At 36.8% G+C, this 17,842-nt stretch overlaps 3 protein-coding genes and 1 pseudogene across 3 annotated transcripts; 2 read left to right on the forward strand and 2 right to left on the reverse strand.

The window, feature by feature from the left end:
- Window positions 1-450: 450 nt before the first annotated feature.
- Window positions 451-5,681, reverse strand: LOC108984671 (putative BPI/LBP family protein At1g04970). The gene is made up of 6 exons (XM_018956711.2): window positions 4,744-5,681; window positions 3,837-3,976; window positions 2,711-3,062; window positions 2,163-2,411; window positions 1,701-1,826; window positions 451-1,087 (listed from the first exon to the last, which is right to left on the reverse strand). Exons 1-6 carry the CDS (start codon window positions 5,242-5,244, stop codon window positions 866-868), a joined length of 1,590 nt encoding a protein of 529 aa, XP_018812256.1. The 5' UTR covers window positions 5,245-5,681; the 3' UTR covers window positions 451-865.
- Window positions 5,682-8,484: 2,803 nt separating this feature from the next.
- LOC118346119 lies at window positions 8,485-9,336 on the forward strand. Its single transcript, XM_035687137.1, has 2 exons — window positions 8,485-8,646; window positions 8,744-9,336. Exons 1-2 carry the CDS (start codon window positions 8,629-8,631, stop codon window positions 9,104-9,106), a joined length of 381 nt encoding a protein of 126 aa, XP_035543030.1. The 5' UTR covers window positions 8,485-8,628; the 3' UTR covers window positions 9,107-9,336.
- Window positions 9,337-9,703: 367 nt separating this feature from the next.
- Window positions 9,704-10,153, reverse strand: LOC108983236. The gene has a single exon (XM_018954811.2). The coding sequence runs from the start codon at window positions 10,151-10,153 to the stop codon at window positions 9,704-9,706; it is 450 nt and encodes a 149-aa protein (XP_018810356.1).
- A 4,712-nt stretch (window positions 10,154-14,865) lies between these two features.
- On the forward strand, window positions 14,866-17,041 carry LOC108984704 (annotated as a pseudogene).
- The last annotated feature ends 801 nt before the right edge of the window (window positions 17,042-17,842 follow it).

Below are 17,842 nucleotides of genomic sequence, written 5' to 3' on the forward strand. Positions count from 1 at the left end.
GGTTATTTGGGAAGTACCAGTTACGTTTTATATAAAACCCGGTTCCCAGTTACAAAACCGGGTTTATGGGAAGAACCGAGAGTACAAGGGCGGAGCGTCCCGTGACGTGTGAGTTTTTGTTTCGGGGACCCGGCCGCGGGCACCCTTTATTTAGTAGTGGGCCGATGCTGAGAGAACAGTAATTATATTGGTGTCCAAGGCCCAAAATTCCACAACAAATATTTGTAGCCCAATTGAATCTTATATATGAAATAGATAAAAAAATGGTTGAGTTGAAAGCCCATCCAGTTGATTTGTGCTCTTCCTGTCCGTACCATAACATATAACATTATGTGCAGTCATTTTTACGTACTCTATTAATATAATTGATTGCGTCACTTTTTTTTAATAACTGCTTTGATCAATCATATTAATAGAGTGTGCAAAAAATACGCAACAAAAGTGACTATACGTAAAAGAACTCAAAAATTTAGATTAAAAATTTGAATTTGGATGTAGAGTTCAAATCTAAAACTTTGAAAGGCTTAAAAGCTTGTTTGAATTAGGTACAAATTCAAATCCAGAATTTAATATATGATCAAAATAAGGGATTCCAAATCCTCCTCCCCAGATCCATCCATCCATCCAAGTGCACCATAAAAAGGCTTTTCCAATTTGTGTGTCGTTTCTGCAATTTTGTCGAAGAAGTATATTTCCCGTTCCAACTTTCTGGTGCCTCAGCCACTAGATGTTACAAATTTTGTACAAGCTATCTTTTATGCTATATGATTGAGAAAACCATCAAACATACAAATCTTGAGCAAACATTACACTAACAAGCTCGTTAAAAGAAAATACACTAACAATATATCAGTGTCTACCCTGTTCACGTAACATTAGAATGCTTGGTTGTAGCAAAGTGGCTGCTGCTGAGATGGTACTGTCCTGGTAAGGCCAGATCGCTGCAAACTATAACCCTTGAACATGTGCAGACAATTTCAGCATTCTCAAGTGTAAAACCATGAGGGAGAGGCAGAGGAATTCCTCGCCTCAGGTGTAAGTTCACATACGGCAACAATACGGTTTCGATGAGAGTTGACATTACAGGCTGAAAAGATCAACAATTCATGAGATATATAGCGATTAGAGAAAGTAATGTCCCTCTATTCTGGTTAGAGGGTACAATAAACAAGAAAAAAAACTGCACCTATTGTTAAATGCTTTTATTAGACCACAATGAAGTTAATGAAAAGAGAACAAGTCAAAGTTCCACAAAGCACAATCCAAAAAATATCTTATTAGTGAATCAGCAACTAAGACTAGGAAGATCCAGAACTAAACTGTTTGGAAACTAAATTGTTCTCAAATATTCTTATATTACTTCACTACTATTCACAAACTATTCACTACTATTTCATTACTATTTCACTACTATTCACAGATCAGTTGAAATTAGTATCCAAACAGAGATTTGTTGGGTTAGACCCCCAAGCCACCATGTTCCATAACTTCTCAGCATGTACGATTGCTTGATATAACTAGTCCAAGTTTCTATGCCACCATGGGAAGGTATGGCTGAATCTCATGATAAGAGGACCATATAAAATCCTATTAAGTATTTCAGAAAATCATTGACAAAATTTTTGGTCACATTTCAGTTCCATTAAATTCTCCAACACCAATAATTGCCGGAGACGGACACTGTCCAAGAAGACACTAACCTGAAGAAGATGTATTTGCAGGTCACCAATCTCACTCCATTTCAAATATGTGGTGAAATCTTTCAATCTGATACTACCAGCTAGATTATTCCCCAAGATTTCTGCAGAGCCGGAGGTACTTATCTCCTGCACCAACAAATAGCACCTATACTGATTCTCATGACGAGCACAGTGATCTTTGAATCTTTCCAACTTTCTACTTTTGCCTAGTATAATGAAATGATGTTTTTGCATATACTTAATATGGTGATTAAAAAAAAGAACTGACAGTCATACCAAGCTTCATTCATTATATTTTACAATGGCATGTGAAAAATTAAAATAGGATGGCATGAACTTGTCATATAGATAAAGACTTAGATATAAGAGTGAAGAAGAAAAAGAGGAAGAGGAAAGAAATGGGTAACGGCGTGGCAAATAAAAACTAAAACTCCTAGATACATAATTTCCAATTAAGTTTACCAATGAGATGCAAGCGACGGGGATAACTTGACCAGCATCCATGACATAAATTATCATATCTAAGTTAATAACGGCATCAACGTCATCCTTTGCAACTTTTATGATTGGTGGAGAAGATACAGATATATTAAGATTCATGTCATCATTTGGGTACTGCTTGTACAACTGAGGGGCAATGTATCTCCATCCGGTGGTGTTCAACAGGGACTGATCTGGTACTTTGTCAACAAGCCAGTGCATATAATCTTCCTGACCACAAAAAGGAGCATTAGTTCTGGTGCCCAGCTAAATAAAATATAAAGGTGTAACTAAGGCGTGCCCAAGGTGAATTGGGGCTCAGGATTGGAACAGCTCAAGCAACAGTTCAGGCCCTGAGCCCTTACTCAGTTTCAATCAAGCATCAAGCAAAGCCACTGTTACAATGTCCCACTTTGACATTGTCCAATTCGACAACGTAGAAAATGCAACGCATGGCTTAAAGCATGTTATTTTTAACTGTACTTGAAGAAAAATGTGGAAAGCAAAGAGTTGACAATGAAATAACTTACATCAAAGTAAACCAATGATGCAGAATTAAAAACATCATCTTGTAAAGAGATCTGGACCATCTTGGCTAGACTGCTGCAGGAAAAAGAATCCTTCCAACCTTTATGGTTATGGTTTGAAACTAAAACTGCATCCTTTGATGTGACTTCACCATTAATGTCAAATTCAATGGAAGAATTACTCAGCACGGGGCTGTCCACAAAAGTAACGTTCAAAACAGCAATGCTATATACTGGGATATGTTCTGGAAATGATTGCAATAAGGAGTCGAGCTTTATTATCCCTTCTCTGATTTTATTGGAAACAGAACTTTCAACTGCAGATGCTATTTTCGCTTCAAATGCATCCACTACCCTGGGATAAAAATAGGGGACTTAAGTGCATAAATGGTTTGTCCGTCAATTGGAAAAATGCATAAGGACCATGAAAGTAGAGGACTTATATGCCCTGAACAACAAAAAAGATACATAATATCGACCAACTGATATCTTTAAAAGTTACCGACTGATGTCTTTAAAAGTTACCGTGATTAAAGTGGGAAACATTCCTACTTCTATGACATATAGACCTTGAGCTTCCTTAAAACATAAAAAGTAAGCTCTTCGTTAAGTTCAACTAATGATAAATGCACATAACACTATGAAACTAATTTAGCAGAGATTTTAAGCTAAAAAAAAAGGTTGTTAATTTAGCAAGTCTACAGTTACATATGGAACAAGCTTGGGAATTGCATGAATGTTGATAAGTTGCTAGTATCCAAATGATTTTTTTGTTCCTTCTTGGATCCAATCAGGGATTGAAGTAAAGACCATTGAAACTCTTTTGAATATTCCTTTTGGCTTTTTTAGTCAAAGAAGACATTTTTAGATGAATGGTAGCAAACAACTGTGTTATAGGTATGCATTATGCAAACTCAATTCCTAAACAAGTTAAGGGAAACCATTTCCCCTCAGTTTGGACACAAAAAAATTTGTTTTCCAATGAGGTGTAAATCCTGCTAACTCTATACAGTTAGTAGATTTCAACGCAAGTCACAAACCACAGCTAAAACTAACTCCTTCTCAACTAGAATATAGAGGAAATTAAATGTTTATCAGCGGACTGCAATTATATCAAATGATTCCATACCCTTGATAAAGCCAAGATGCACCACCATCCAACTTTATTGAGATATCTTTCACATGACAGCCACATTCCAGCAAATGGAGCTTAAGCTTTCCTTCTTGGTTCTCAAGGGTTGCAGTTAACCCCACCACCATACCTTCAACCTTCACAGAGGTAAAACTGCTTGATGAGAAAGTAAATTCAACACAAAAAATCTCTTGACACTTTTGCTAAAAATAGTGCACTCTTATGAATGTGGGCCAGTGAACATATTTGTTTCAATTGTTCACCATTACATATCTGGTCATTTTCTTTTATACTTGAAATCATGAAATCATGTCCTCGTAGGACATTATGAATTTTATTTCGTTTTATTTAGCCCATCCACCTAATTCTATGATTGCTAAAGATGCTTTTGTTTAGGATTTCTGTTATATAACATAATTTTGATTATGTTGTGAATCGAGATAATTTTTTTTCACATCGTCACAATAAGATATCCAGGATCTTGATCATGGGACCATAGTCTTGCATATATTTTTTGTAACCTAACAGAAATCCTAGACGAGTTTATGATTTCATTCGGGGGAAACAGACTATTTTTTGCTGGAACTCGAAGCGCAGTAAGCACCTTTCTAGTGCCCCCACACATTTGGGTTTGCCTATGTTTGTTTTTTTCCAGAGTATCTAAAGCTACGCTTGAGATAAGGGCGGTTGGCCCCTTTGGCTCAACATTGTAGCTCATAGCGTTTCGGCGGCGCGACTTCAGAGTTTCGCCAACGCCCGGCTAAGTCTTGAGCCTTCGCGCTGACCTTGGCTTTCACAGAAGCAATAGTAAATAGGAAGTTTCTTGGTAACCATGATTCAGCTATAAATCTATTTTTGTTTACAGTAATGAGAGCAACAAAGCAAAAGAGACCTGATTATATACCTGAACAGATGCATCCCCTTTATCCGTAATTGCAATTGGAATCAACCAAGTAGTGTAAGAATACATCCACCTCATGCTCAAATTTGCAGTGGCACCTGAAGCAACTAAGACAATACCACTCTCTCCGGTACTGACGTATGAAGAAGCAATATCGACCTGATTAATTGTAATATTTGAAAGCAAAATATGGACTTTGCCAATAAGTCGGATTTTCACAGTCTTTTCAATATCAGGCAGTTGAAGTGGAATAATAGAGGAAACAGCCTTGTCTATTAGCAAATCCTTCGCAAAATCAAGACCCTTCTCGAATATTTGCACAGAAATGAAGCCTTCCTCATTGGATTGAATATGGGTGATTGTAAGCGAGAGCGAAAGTGATAAAACAATGAACAGAGTAGTCGGTGCCATTAATTTTGAGGAGAGACCCATATGAGATAGATAAATATTCAAACTATAGGACAGAATTACAAACTGAGTAAACTCGGAAGAGACGTTGGTCATAGATAACAAAGAACATCATGCTTGCCGAGTTTTTGGATGAAAGTCATCACAACAGCGAGTTTTCCCGATCTGCTTGTGACAAACCCTGAAAACAACAGGTCGACATCATTGGAGGTCGTGGAGAAGAAGTCAGCTAACTAGCTAGTTGAAGTTTTGGAATTTTCTTCATTAAAGTCCGCAAATAGTTGCTCCGGGCTTTGTAAAAGATTATCTTGGCGGCTAACAACAAGACCCACGCGTCTCCACGTAGCGTTCTGAAGCATCATCGTTACAATCGGAGGGGTCTTCCCGGGCGCGTGTCGTCTTCAACTTGGCAAAGCCGCAAACTGCAAAGGCAAGCATCCTCGTGTAATATTCGCATCCTAGGAAGCTTTTGTAACAGCTCCAAATTCCACCAACGGGGGAACTGGTAAATTTTGGATTCAGCTCTACCGACGTTGTTAACTTGTAAGAGCATCCCATCCGGATGCCTAAAACACTGTTATCTCTAAAATTTAGAGATAAAATTTAGGGTTTACGAGTTTGGCGCCTCCCATCTCATTCCCTAAATTAGGGATTACTTTTCGGGGATCTACAGTCGTTCCCCATATTTGGGGAACCACTGTACATCCCCAAAACGCCCGAACCCCAAATCTGTTGCCCTTCCGTCCCGCGTGTTCCTCTCTTCCCTCTCGATCGCCCTCGTTCGTGAAGGAGGCCCTCTCTCGCCCCGTCTGCCACCATCTACGGTGTCTTCTCTTCATCGACTCTACAGGAATGTAAGTTTTCTCTTCTCTGTGAAACTCGCGCCCTCTTCTTCTCTCCATGGATGGACTCTGTCCTCTCTCGCAGAGATTGAACAAACTGAGCCTCTTTCCATGGTGAATCTGATATATTTTCGAGTTTTATTGTTATGATCTATTGTATTTGTCAGTTTTGCCACTTGAAATCCGAGAACCCTAGATTTCAATTACTACTCTAGGGCATGAATATTCATGGATCTGTGATCCATATTCACTGGATTTAGAATGCATGTATCTGCCATGGTTGGATTTTGTTCCTGGATTTATCGACTTCTTAGTGCTATTTTATCAATCGACTTGCTGCTATATACAAACACTGCATTTTATTAGGTGCTCTGCGGTTTGAATGAACAATTTTTATCATCTATCATTCACGGCACAGTTACTTTATTGTTCTTAATGGATAAATCTCAGACATTGCTCTGCTTTGTGGAGCTTGTGTGGAGTGTTGTGCATCATTTGGCCATTAATTCCTGAAGCTGAGTGCGTATGAAAACTCCCCATTTTTGTATGGCCCGACTCTTTTTCCCTTTGAATCATTTACCATAATCCAGTTGGTTATGTTGTCCAATGAGACCAAATGGTGTTATTTTTTATAGCACTATTACTGTCATTTTGTCATTACCAGCTTTGAGCTCCCTTGTTGGTTTGTAGTATTTTTGTTAAATGACTCTCTATGAAAAATATTACTTGTATGTGTTTAGGAATTTATAATTCAACATGATACATTTCTTGTATCATTCAACATGACTATAATGAATATTTCTTGTTATATAATTTGTATTTTGTCAATGACCATATATGTTTGGGTACATATGGCTATATACCTTTGGTTTGTGCTGTTTTTGCCCCCCATAATCCATATAATGGAGACAAACATGTTGTGTATTATTAAACTTTAATGGTTTATGTCCATACAAAGCCACCCGAATGATATATGTCCTCCTCTGATCACCACACATACAAAGCCATTTTTAATGACATTAACTGATTATTGATTGTGCTTTGTGCATCAATTTTTCATACAAATTTTTAATCATATACTCTCTTCAATTTTCTGTTATTTAATCATATACTCTCTTCAATTTTCTGTTATTTAAATGAAGTACTCTCTTCAATTTTCTGTTATTTAATCCTATACTCTCTTCAATTTTCTGTTCCTACACTTTCTTCAATTTTCTGTTATTTAATCTTATACTCTCTTTAATTTTCTGTTATTTAATCCTATACTCTCTTCAATTTTCTGTTATTTAATCCTATACTCTCTTTAATTTTCTGTTATTTAATCCTATACTCCCTAATTTTCTGTTAGCTTATACTCTCTTCAATTTTTAATCCTACCTCATACCAGTTATTTAATCTGAGTTTGTGGCATGTGTTTGCTGGTTTGAGCTACTGTTATCTCATTAATTATTGTTCCCATGGACTAAACTCTGTTGGTTTGACAAAGATAAAATCTGTTTTTATGTTCTTATGCACTTTGCATGCTGTTTAGTATTGGAATTTCCTTCTCTAACCCCTGGCTGTGAATCTGTCTGTGCTATTGGGACCTTTGCAGTGTTTAGTACTGATGAATAATTATTACTTGCGGGGGAGGGAGGGAGGGGGCTGCATGTCGACTGTTAGGCTATGATGATGGGGTTTAGTAAGATAATTCATAAGTGTTAATGGGCCCCATTGAGATGGCGGGGTAATCCTTACCCGAATGATCATACTGCAGTTTGTAATTGTTTTTACAAAAGGCACGTGGGGTTTGGGTAAGGTTTTGCAGCCATTTGATGTTGGGCTCATCTTTCACACATGATGTAAATTTTGTAACCCATTCTGAGCCACATTTAAAACACGCGAGTGTTTAGGGAAATGGATGGGAATGCTCTTATTTTTACGTTTTCAAACTAAATTTTTTATTGGATCTGAGTTGTCTTAACCCTTCGGCTGTGATGATGAGACAATCCGAACATGGTGATAAAACACTTTGGCACACACCTCCATGGCATGGTAACCCGGATGGCCGATAAATAGTGGCAACCGGTTGTTGCAACCATGCAAGTATATGTGCCAAGTGTGTCGTCATACGTTGCCATAGGATTCCTGAGCCGGCTACAAAAATTACTTGCAAATTTAGTTCTTAATTTTCTAACATGTGTATTACATGTTTTATGTTTACAAATTTTTAGAGATGGACTCAGGAGAGCATGGAAATATGTTCTTCACTAGCCTCCTGACTCAGGAGCCTGAACTTGACCACATTTATGTTGGTCAAGGTGAACAATATCCAGTGACTTTGGATGACTCTCCACTCCCGCCCCAAGTAGATCCTCCCCCCTTTCAAAGAAAATCAGCCAGGGGTGCAAACTTCACCCCCGAGGAAGACAAGTTACTTGTCTCCGCATGGCTGAATAGTAGCATTGATGCCATCCAAGGAACGGACCAAAAACATGCCCAACTTTGGGAAAAAGTTAGTCAATACTTCAATGATTATAAAGAAAGTACAAATGAGCGAAGTGTTGGGTCCTTAATACATCGGTGGTCTGCCATTCAAAAGGCGACGAACAAATTTTGTGCTAAACTCGCCCAAGTTGAAGGGCTGAATCAAAGTGGCATGACTGAGCAAGACAAGGTATAAGCATCCACTTAATTATTATTTATATTCATTATGTTCCCTTTATCTGCATTTTGGGTTGGTTAATTATTTGATTTTCATTTTGAATTGGAAGTTTGACAAAGCGAAGGTCATGTACCAATCGCTTGAGAAAACAACCTTTCAGTTCGAGCATTGTTGGCAGCTATTGAAAGACCAGCCGAAATGGAATCAGCGTTGCACAAAGGACGGGACAAAGCGAAGGTCGACGATGTCCCCTACATATTCGCGTACATCATCCATGGCAACTAATTCACCCATTGATTCAGTGGGTGGTACAGAGGGCGAGAATATGGAAACTAATGATGTCATCGATTTGGATAGGCCAATAGGAAGAAAAGCTGAGAAAGGAAAACGTAAGGCCCAAGGCAGAGCCTCAGAAGAGCTTGTGGAGCTCAGCAAGAAAAGGTATACTCTCCTAGAGGAGTCACGTGCTTAGGAGAAATAATTTTTCCGACTCAAGGCGGAGAAGATGGCATATGAACGAGAAATGGAGGAAAATAAAACTAGACAAGAGGATGAGAGATTGAGGTTGGAGGCGGAGAAACTGGAAATCGCCCGGTTGGAGAGAGAGGAGCGCATAATGTTGCTCGATGTGAGTACGTTAAATGAAGTTCAGCAAGTATATTTCCAGCAACTTCAAAGAGAGATATTGGCGCGACGCACTGCATCCTCAGATTAAGGCTTTTTTTTTGTAACTAAACATTTATTCAGCACATAAATGTGATGTATATTATGAACCACTCGTTTATGGCACTTTTCTGCGTTTATTGTATTATATAATTTGTACGTTTGCAAAGTTTTATTAAGAAGATAGAAAACGTGATCGTCAAATTTAAATCATCCATGGAACGATATTTCTTGATTACAACTCGACATTACAAATTCTTAAACTATTACAGATAATGAAAATATTACAATAACTTAAACTGCATTTTCTTGAACCAAACATGTTTTTTGGAATGAAAATTCTAGAAACTTGAAATACACCGTCGCTACTAATGATAAAATAGAGACTCCAACACAACCTTCTCTTCTATTGTTGGGAATGGAATTGCCAGTGATGTTCAATTAAATCTGCTTGTAGATGATGATGTGCCGAGCTATCCCTAATTTCATGATGGCGCTGAATGAAGTTCATAAACTCATTTGTTGGATTGCGCGACAATTCTGGAATATCATCATCAAGTTGATCGTACTCCATGTTCAGACCCTGACTATCATCACGCTCGTCCTCAATGATCATGTTATGTAGAATAACACATGTTTTCATTATATTTGTTAGGTCATTGACTTTGAATAATCGAGAAGGTCCACGAACGATTGCAAATCGTTGTTGAAGTACTCCGAAGGCACGCTCGACATCTTTTCTTGCAGATTCTTGTGCTCTGGCAAAGTTTTTCTTCTTATTCCCTTGGGGTGATGGAATTGTCTTCACAAACGTTGGCCACTTAGGATAAATACCATCGGCAAGGTAGTACCCCATAGTGTAGTCGTTGCCATTAATTGTGTAATTGACTAGTGGAGCACGCCCTTGAGCAAGTTCCGTGAAAATAAAAGATCTCTCTAGCACATTAATATCGTTATGTGAACCGGGCATACCAAAAAATGCATGCCATATCCAAAGATCATATGAAGCAACTGCTTCTAAAATAATAGTTGGTTCACGGATGTGGCCAGAGTACATACCTTTCCAGGCAGCGGGACAATTTTTCCACTTCCAATGCATGCAATCAATGCTTCCTAGCATTCCTGGGAATCCCCGTTGTTCACTAACAACAAGCAATCGAGCAATATCATTGGCATTTGGAGACCGCAAATATTCATCTGAAAAAATAGTTACTATTGTCTTGCAAAATTTTTTGAGACTCTCCATTGCGGTGCTTTCTCCAATACGTATGTATTCATCCATAAAATCTCCAGTAACCCCATAGGCCAGCATTCTAAGTGTTGCGGTTATCTTTTGCATAGAAGATAAACCAAGTCTTCCGGCATTATCTCTTCTCTGGACGAAGTACGGCTCGTAAGCCTCTACCTCATTTAGGATACGGAGAAATAAGGGACGACTCATCCGAAATCTCCTTCGAAATAGATTGGAGGGATATACTGGATTTTCTGAGAAATAGTCACGAAAAAGGCACTCATGCCCTTGAATATGATCACGCCGAATAAACTTACGACGTTGGCGATTGCCATGATGTCTCGATGACTCTCCATCAGCCTCGGCATTAATAACAGCATCTAGCTCATCATCAGATGACAAGTATGTAAGTAATTTGCGAAAGAAAGAACGAGCCATTTAATGAAGAGAGTTAGAGATGAGACTTGGATTTTTGAGAATGTGAATGCAAGCAAAATGCGTATTTATAGATAAAAAAATTACCGTTACATATAAGACACAAAATGTTAACGTTGAAGAAAAGATAAAAAAAGTTACCGTTAGAGAAAAGATAAAAAAAGTTACCGTTGGAGAAGAGACAAAAAAAGTTACCGTTTGATAAATGACAAAGCGTGTGTACTAATCAGAACGAATTAAAAATGTTACCGTTATACTATTCTGCAAAATATTTATCATCAATAAACGAAAAATGCACATATTTAAAAAAATTATTATTTTTAATATCGATATTGAATTGAAAAATAATACTGTATCTGTCAAAAAAATCGTATAAATATTTATAAAATGTGATATTTGAAAATAAGAGAATAAGACAAAATAATTAGTAGTTACAAATGGAAATGGAAGTGAGAGAAAAAAATAATAAAGAAAGAATAGAAGAATATTATTTTAATAGAATAGAGAAAGGATAGGGAATGAGATGTAGAAGGTTTTATGAAAATGAGTAAAATTTAGGATAAAATTATAGGGAGTGTACTTTTTAGCTAAAATTTAGAGAAAATTTTAGGCATCCGGATGGGGATGCTCTAACGGTAAAATTGAAGAGAAATAGGAAGCTTTATCACACGTATCTTCTTAATCAACGCCTGTTTTGTTATTTTTGTTTTTATAATATTTTTTATAATACATAATGTAAAATAAAGATATTTTTGTAAAATAATATTATTTTTATATGATATTTTACAATAATACCTCTTATTATAAAATATATTATGAAAATTAAAAAATATTATGTATTTATCATTTTTCTTTCCATAATCATCCTCGGATCCAAAATGAATTTAAGAGAATTTCATTAGACCCGTCAAACCAAGTGATGGCTAATTTTGTAGACTTTCTTTACTCGTGATTTTTCAGTTTTTTAATGGTATCGATTGCAATGAATTTAAAATTAAATGAATCATTCCAATTTAACTACATTTGGTTTAGTAAAATACCCTCAAGTAAACCTAGCTCGCGTTGTTTATTCTCTCTCTAGATTCTCCATTGTCCCATCCAGAAAAAGTTTCCGTTCACCGGGAGAGGGATAGGTGCTTTGGCTCCACCTACTTTCCCTCCTCGCTGACCATGGCCTTGTTTATTTCTATTTAACTTTGTCTATTTTTTATTGATTTTCTATTTTTTTTTTTTTTTCTGTTAGCACTGTTCAACTTTGTTGATCTACTGCTTTTTAGTGGCATAGGGCTGACACGTGCCCCTCCAGTAGCTTCTCCAGGTGTCGTTCATCAAGATGGCAGAACAAGTCCGCTCATATGTGCGGCGCATACGCCTCATACTGCACGTGAGATTCACGCACCGCCGCACCTCGAAAAGCTCTATGCCGCTAAGCATGACAGTTTCTGGACTAGCGGCATCAGATCTTCCAAATCCAACTGTTCTCTTCACTCCATATGTGGCGCGTGGCCTACACATGCCGCCACCGCCAATAACACCGGTGATTCGTCATAGTTTTCAATTCCTATGCTATGTTATGTCCAAACAAACAAATTGCTGCACACAATCCTTTATTGTGGTTTCTAATTACAATTCTATAGTCTGTTTATCAAACTATATAAAAATCATCACCAAGCAATATTCTTTTTTGAAAAATGAGTGGGAGCCATACTTTTGGCTTCAAATCTTTCTTTTTCTTTTTCGTGTTGTAATATATTAATTTGGGAAAAGTGTAGGTTGATGTATTATAAATAATAAAAAATTCTATTATAAGTTGATGTATAGTACATATTTAATAAAATATTTATATGATATAATTTAATTTATAAATTTTAAATTTTAGATAAGTTATAAAAATTTGTATTTTCAGGTGTGTAGACTGTAGAGCACAAATTTTTATATGACGGGTGTGTTTGGATGTTGAAGTGAGTTGAGTTGAGATGATAAAATATTGTTAAAATATTATTTTTTAATATTATTATTATTTTGGAATTTGAAAAAATTGAATTGTTTATTATATTTTGTATTGGGATTTAAAAAAGTTGTAATGATGAGTTGAGATGAGTCGAGATGAGTTTGTGATCCAAACTCACCCGACATCATTTGATTTGAAAAATATTTTAAAGAATATAATAACTTGTATAATTTTATTATTCATCATTTTTATATTATACACATGCTAAGAGAAACAAATAAAAAAAATTTGCATCAAAAAATAAAATAAAATTAAGTGCACGGTATATTGATGACTATTAGAATTTTTCTAACTCATAAACTATATATTTACTGTATCACTTATACATATATACGATATATTCTAAATAAATATATTTATTTACTTTGAGAGATAATAAATTAATCAAAATAATAATAATAATAATAATCAGACATGTTGCCCACTTGACGTAAATGATGACGGAGCCGGACAAACATTGCCGGTCCAGGTTGTTTCGTGGTGTCGTGCCTCGCCTCCCATTCCAGTGTGACATCTTTTGGAATCATTTCTTCCTTACCTATAATTTGTTTTCTCAATACAGTTATTTCTATGTTCGTTGATTCGCTTTCAATTCAATTCGATCCCCAACCTCATCCCATCAAGATCGTGTAATTCTCATATGCCTTACCCATTCATGACTGTGTTCTCCTAAACGTGCCGTTCTTCTTCTTCTTCTTCTCTCTATAATATCGGGGTGATTTTTGTTCCAACCTCTTTAGGGCTTCGACCGAGTTTGGCTCTTCAATGTTATCGATTGAGAATTATGAACTTGTCATGTTTAATACTGAGTTTGCTCATGCTTTGGTTTTCTAGCAAGTAATTTTAGATTATCGAGGGAAAACTTAGCTTCAGAGATTTCTGCATTTGGAGTTTAATATGTGGTTTTCCATAATTCTTTCGATAATTGACAACACTTACAAACAAAAAAAATCTCGACAATTGTCAATTATCTTTACTTGAATCGTTTCCCCTGTACTAACTTAAATTTTATCTTTTTTTCTTTCCCTTTTGGTTTACTTATGTATATCATGTATTCAACGTGCATAGATATGAATATGTATATTCTTACACACTGGTTGAGGATTCATCTATACCATTCATGTAATTGTGTATTGCCCAACGGGAATGGATAAAGGTTGGTTCAATCGATACCTCCTCTTTTGGCAAACAAGAGGGTTGTGACTGTTTTATGAAACGGCATGCTTTGTTTTGTCAAATTTCCTTGCATTTTTGCCGGAGCTAAGTTAGTGGTGTCTGCTTCCAGGACTATCAAGCGGGTGGCATAGCTGGTGTTGCATAATATATTGTGTACTTGTTTCTTGGTTGCTTAAGTTTTTGTGATAATAGTTTACCAACAGTGGGATTCGTTAATTCTGCCACAACACAGTAGTGCCATTTATGCGTGTCTTGAACTTTAACTTTTACTCGTGCCGGTAATGGTGCTATGAATTGGAATGAATATGCATTTTCTTGAAAAGTTCCTTGTGGCTGCTGGCTGAAGGTGGCCTTACATTCGCAAAAACTGCTTATTAGTTGGTGACGAGTTAATAACTAGCTATAAACAACTAAATAGGCAATGTTAGCCTCTAATGTTTTTGTGCCTTTACGGGTCTTAGGCTTACCACTTCTGTAAGATTTGTTAAAGTTTTATTAACCCAATCTAACATTTATTATGCTACTATCCTTCTACTTTCCATGTCAGTGCCTAAACATATATTCATTTGCATTCTATTTTGTCATTTTAAATGAGTCTTAAATGTTAAGAAGGTTTTGTAGCGTGTTTGTGGGTATCGTTTGCTGAAATTCTTTTACCATGTATTTGTGTGAGTAAGTTTTACTCGATTAAGTTATCTTTTATCTTTCAGGGCCAATGGCTTCGTCTGCAGACTCATGGATGAAGGAATATAATGAAGCATTAAAACTTGTTGATGATATCAATGGCATGATTTCTGAACGAAGTTCATTTCCTGCATTGGGAGCAGATGCTCAGCGTTATGCATCTACTTTACGGAGGAAGATCACAATTTTAAGGACTAGACTTGATAGTTTACAGTCCCTTTTGTTGAAGCTCCCTGGAAAGCTGCCAATGTAAGTTTTCTTCTTTTAGCTGCGATTGATCTTTTAAGTAAAGAACTGGCTTTCACTACAAAATAGATTTAACCAAAGCATGCCTTCCTTTTTCTTATGCTCATATTTTCTATATTTACAATATTTTTCTGATATAATAATGTGCTATTCTTTTGCATATGTTGCCACGAGGAAGGTGCCCGTGTTAATAGTTATGGTGTGTTGGTGATTCATAGGATTCTCTGGTGATGAGGAGTTCATTGCTTTGATGGGTTTTTTTTTTGTTTGGCCTTAAATATTATGCATTGTTATTAAGAAGGATTTGATTTACTTATCTCATGTTCTTGCTTTGGAAAACCTATAGCCAAATATAGCGAGTTGATATTCTTCCAAATTTCAGCTGTTTTTCTTACTCGGATATCATATGGATGTGAAAGAAATAAAAGAAGTCAAGTGTGAGTGAAAATGCTAACTGGTTGATATTTTTGTGCTGTACCATAGAAGTCTCACCTCTTAAATTCCAGGTGCGATATTATGTGCTGTTGGGAAAGTTCATGACTTAAACTGCCAGTTGCCATGCTCTTCCATGAAGTCTAATGCAGGTTGGATTGTAAACTAGAAAAGAAAAGGATAATGAGGAATTGGAAGAGGTTGCTTCAAATGTCTGGGTTATCTTTTATTAGTTTTCGTAATATCCTTTTTCTATCAATCGCTTGCAGTGTGTATCTGTGATAATTAAAGCTTATGTTAAGTATCTCAATTCCATGATGTGTAATCCCAAAAGTCTTGAGGTTGCTGATTTAGCTATTAAGTAAGAAAATTCCGTATCTTGTTGGTACATCAGTTCTTCACCATCATAGTGAAAAGTATACTTCCTCTTTGATCAAGTTGGCAATACTTGCTTATCGGTTTCTTGAATTGGCATTCCAAATAAACTTCCTAATTGTTTGTTTCTGAAGTTTATTGGTCTGCTCGTGTTGATACACAGATTGGAGAAGGAGATGAATCGTCGTAAGGACATGTTTGCAAATTTGAGATCAAAAGTTAACCAGGTGGCTTCGACATTGAACATGTCAAACTTTGCAAACAGGGACAGCTTGCTTGGTTCTAAAATGAAGCCAACTGATGCCGTGAGAATAACAGTTGGCTTGGAAAACTCTGGCCTTGTTGGGCTTCAATGACAAATTATGAAAGGCAAGTTGATAATCAAGTATTGAGATAATGTTTCTCTTTGTTAGATGGTATTGCTTATGTTTCTGCAATATTGACCTTTATGTGATATGCTTTCGAAGCAGAGCAAGATGAGGGTCTTGGAAAGTTGGAGGAGACTGTTGTAAGTACAAAACATATTGCATTGGCAGTCAATGAAGAGCTTGACCTGCACACTAGGCTGATTGTATGTCTTTTATCCTGCCTTATTGATTCGTTTTGTTACTTGTCTTCTCTCTTTTTCCCCCTTTACATCTTTTAGTGCCATTTAAAATTAATTACTTAGTGATACAAACTGTGTTGCTGTGAGTATTACTATTCCTTGCTCTTCCATTTTGCAGGATGACTTGGACCAACATGTGGATGTTACAGATAGCAGGCTACGGGTAATACACTCAGCTGCCACTTTTATTAACTAGCACCACAAACTCTTGTTTAGCAAAGTGATGCGATTGCAGAATGCAAAATATAACAAAATAACTTCTGTAACGGTTCTTGTCATAACCTGAGGTTTATCGTCATCACTCGATACAGTTTTTTTATGCTCTCTCTCTCTCTCTATATATATATATATATAATTCTTTAATGTGGTTGAATTTTTAAGGATGTTTCTTTTGTGGTCTCTGCTATTGTCAAAACAGGTGGTTCTGAAGCATTTGGCAATTTTGAATAACACCAAGGGTAGTTGCTCTTGCATGTGCATGCTCTTTTCAGTTATTGGGATCGCCGTTCTGGTTGCTGTCATATGGTTGCTGATCAAATATTTGTAATAACAACAATGGCCAACCCCGCCATCATCTCTGTAATGTTTTGGTGATAATTGGCTTGTATTGTTCGTATGATGATTCTAACAAAATATTTGGCTTTATTGTTTTCCTTTGGTGCTTTGTTTGTGAAATGGAATTGTAAATTGCAATTGTAATCGACATGGTAAAATATATATTTATTTTCTTCTATCTGTTTGCCAGTCTTAACAATATACGTTTAAGCTATGGTCAACTAAATTGCCTATGCAGGTTTTGTATTTTCATATTGTTCAGGGTAGGGCTGCAACCTGACCTGAAACAGTCGAGTTTATACCCGACCCGACCCGAAACAGACGCTCAAGATGTCAACCCGATCTGATCATGAACTCGTATGACCCGACCAGGTCTTACACCGTGGACCAAATGACTTGAAGCGCCCACTTGCCCTTTGCTAGCCTTCATCAACTCGTAACAGGGTCCAAGCCCAATTCGAGATGCTCCTTCTTCCTAAGATTTCTTCTTCTTCCAGCCGACTAGATGCTCATTTATTAGGAATTCTTTTCCTTTCCTTTCATTTCAATTTGACAATTCCATCCCAAAGGATTTCCATGGAAACTCAAGCTTGCCTCCTTCCTCTTCTCCCTCTATTCTTTTCCATGTTCCTTACCATCTACCTCGTTGCCTACTTCGTCGTTTTTGTGTACTGGAGCCCCAAGATCTGATCTGAAGCCTCCAGCTGCTTAATCTCCCTTGTCCACGGCACACCCGCTATTCTCTTGGCTACCTATTCCACACTCGCCGACTCAAATCCCAATTTTGCGTCTC

Source organism: Juglans regia, chromosome 2 (genome assembly GCF_001411555.2).
Source record: "Juglans regia cultivar Chandler chromosome 2, Walnut 2.0, whole genome shotgun sequence".
NCBI lineage: Eukaryota > Viridiplantae > Streptophyta > Magnoliopsida > Fagales > Juglandaceae > Juglans > Juglans regia.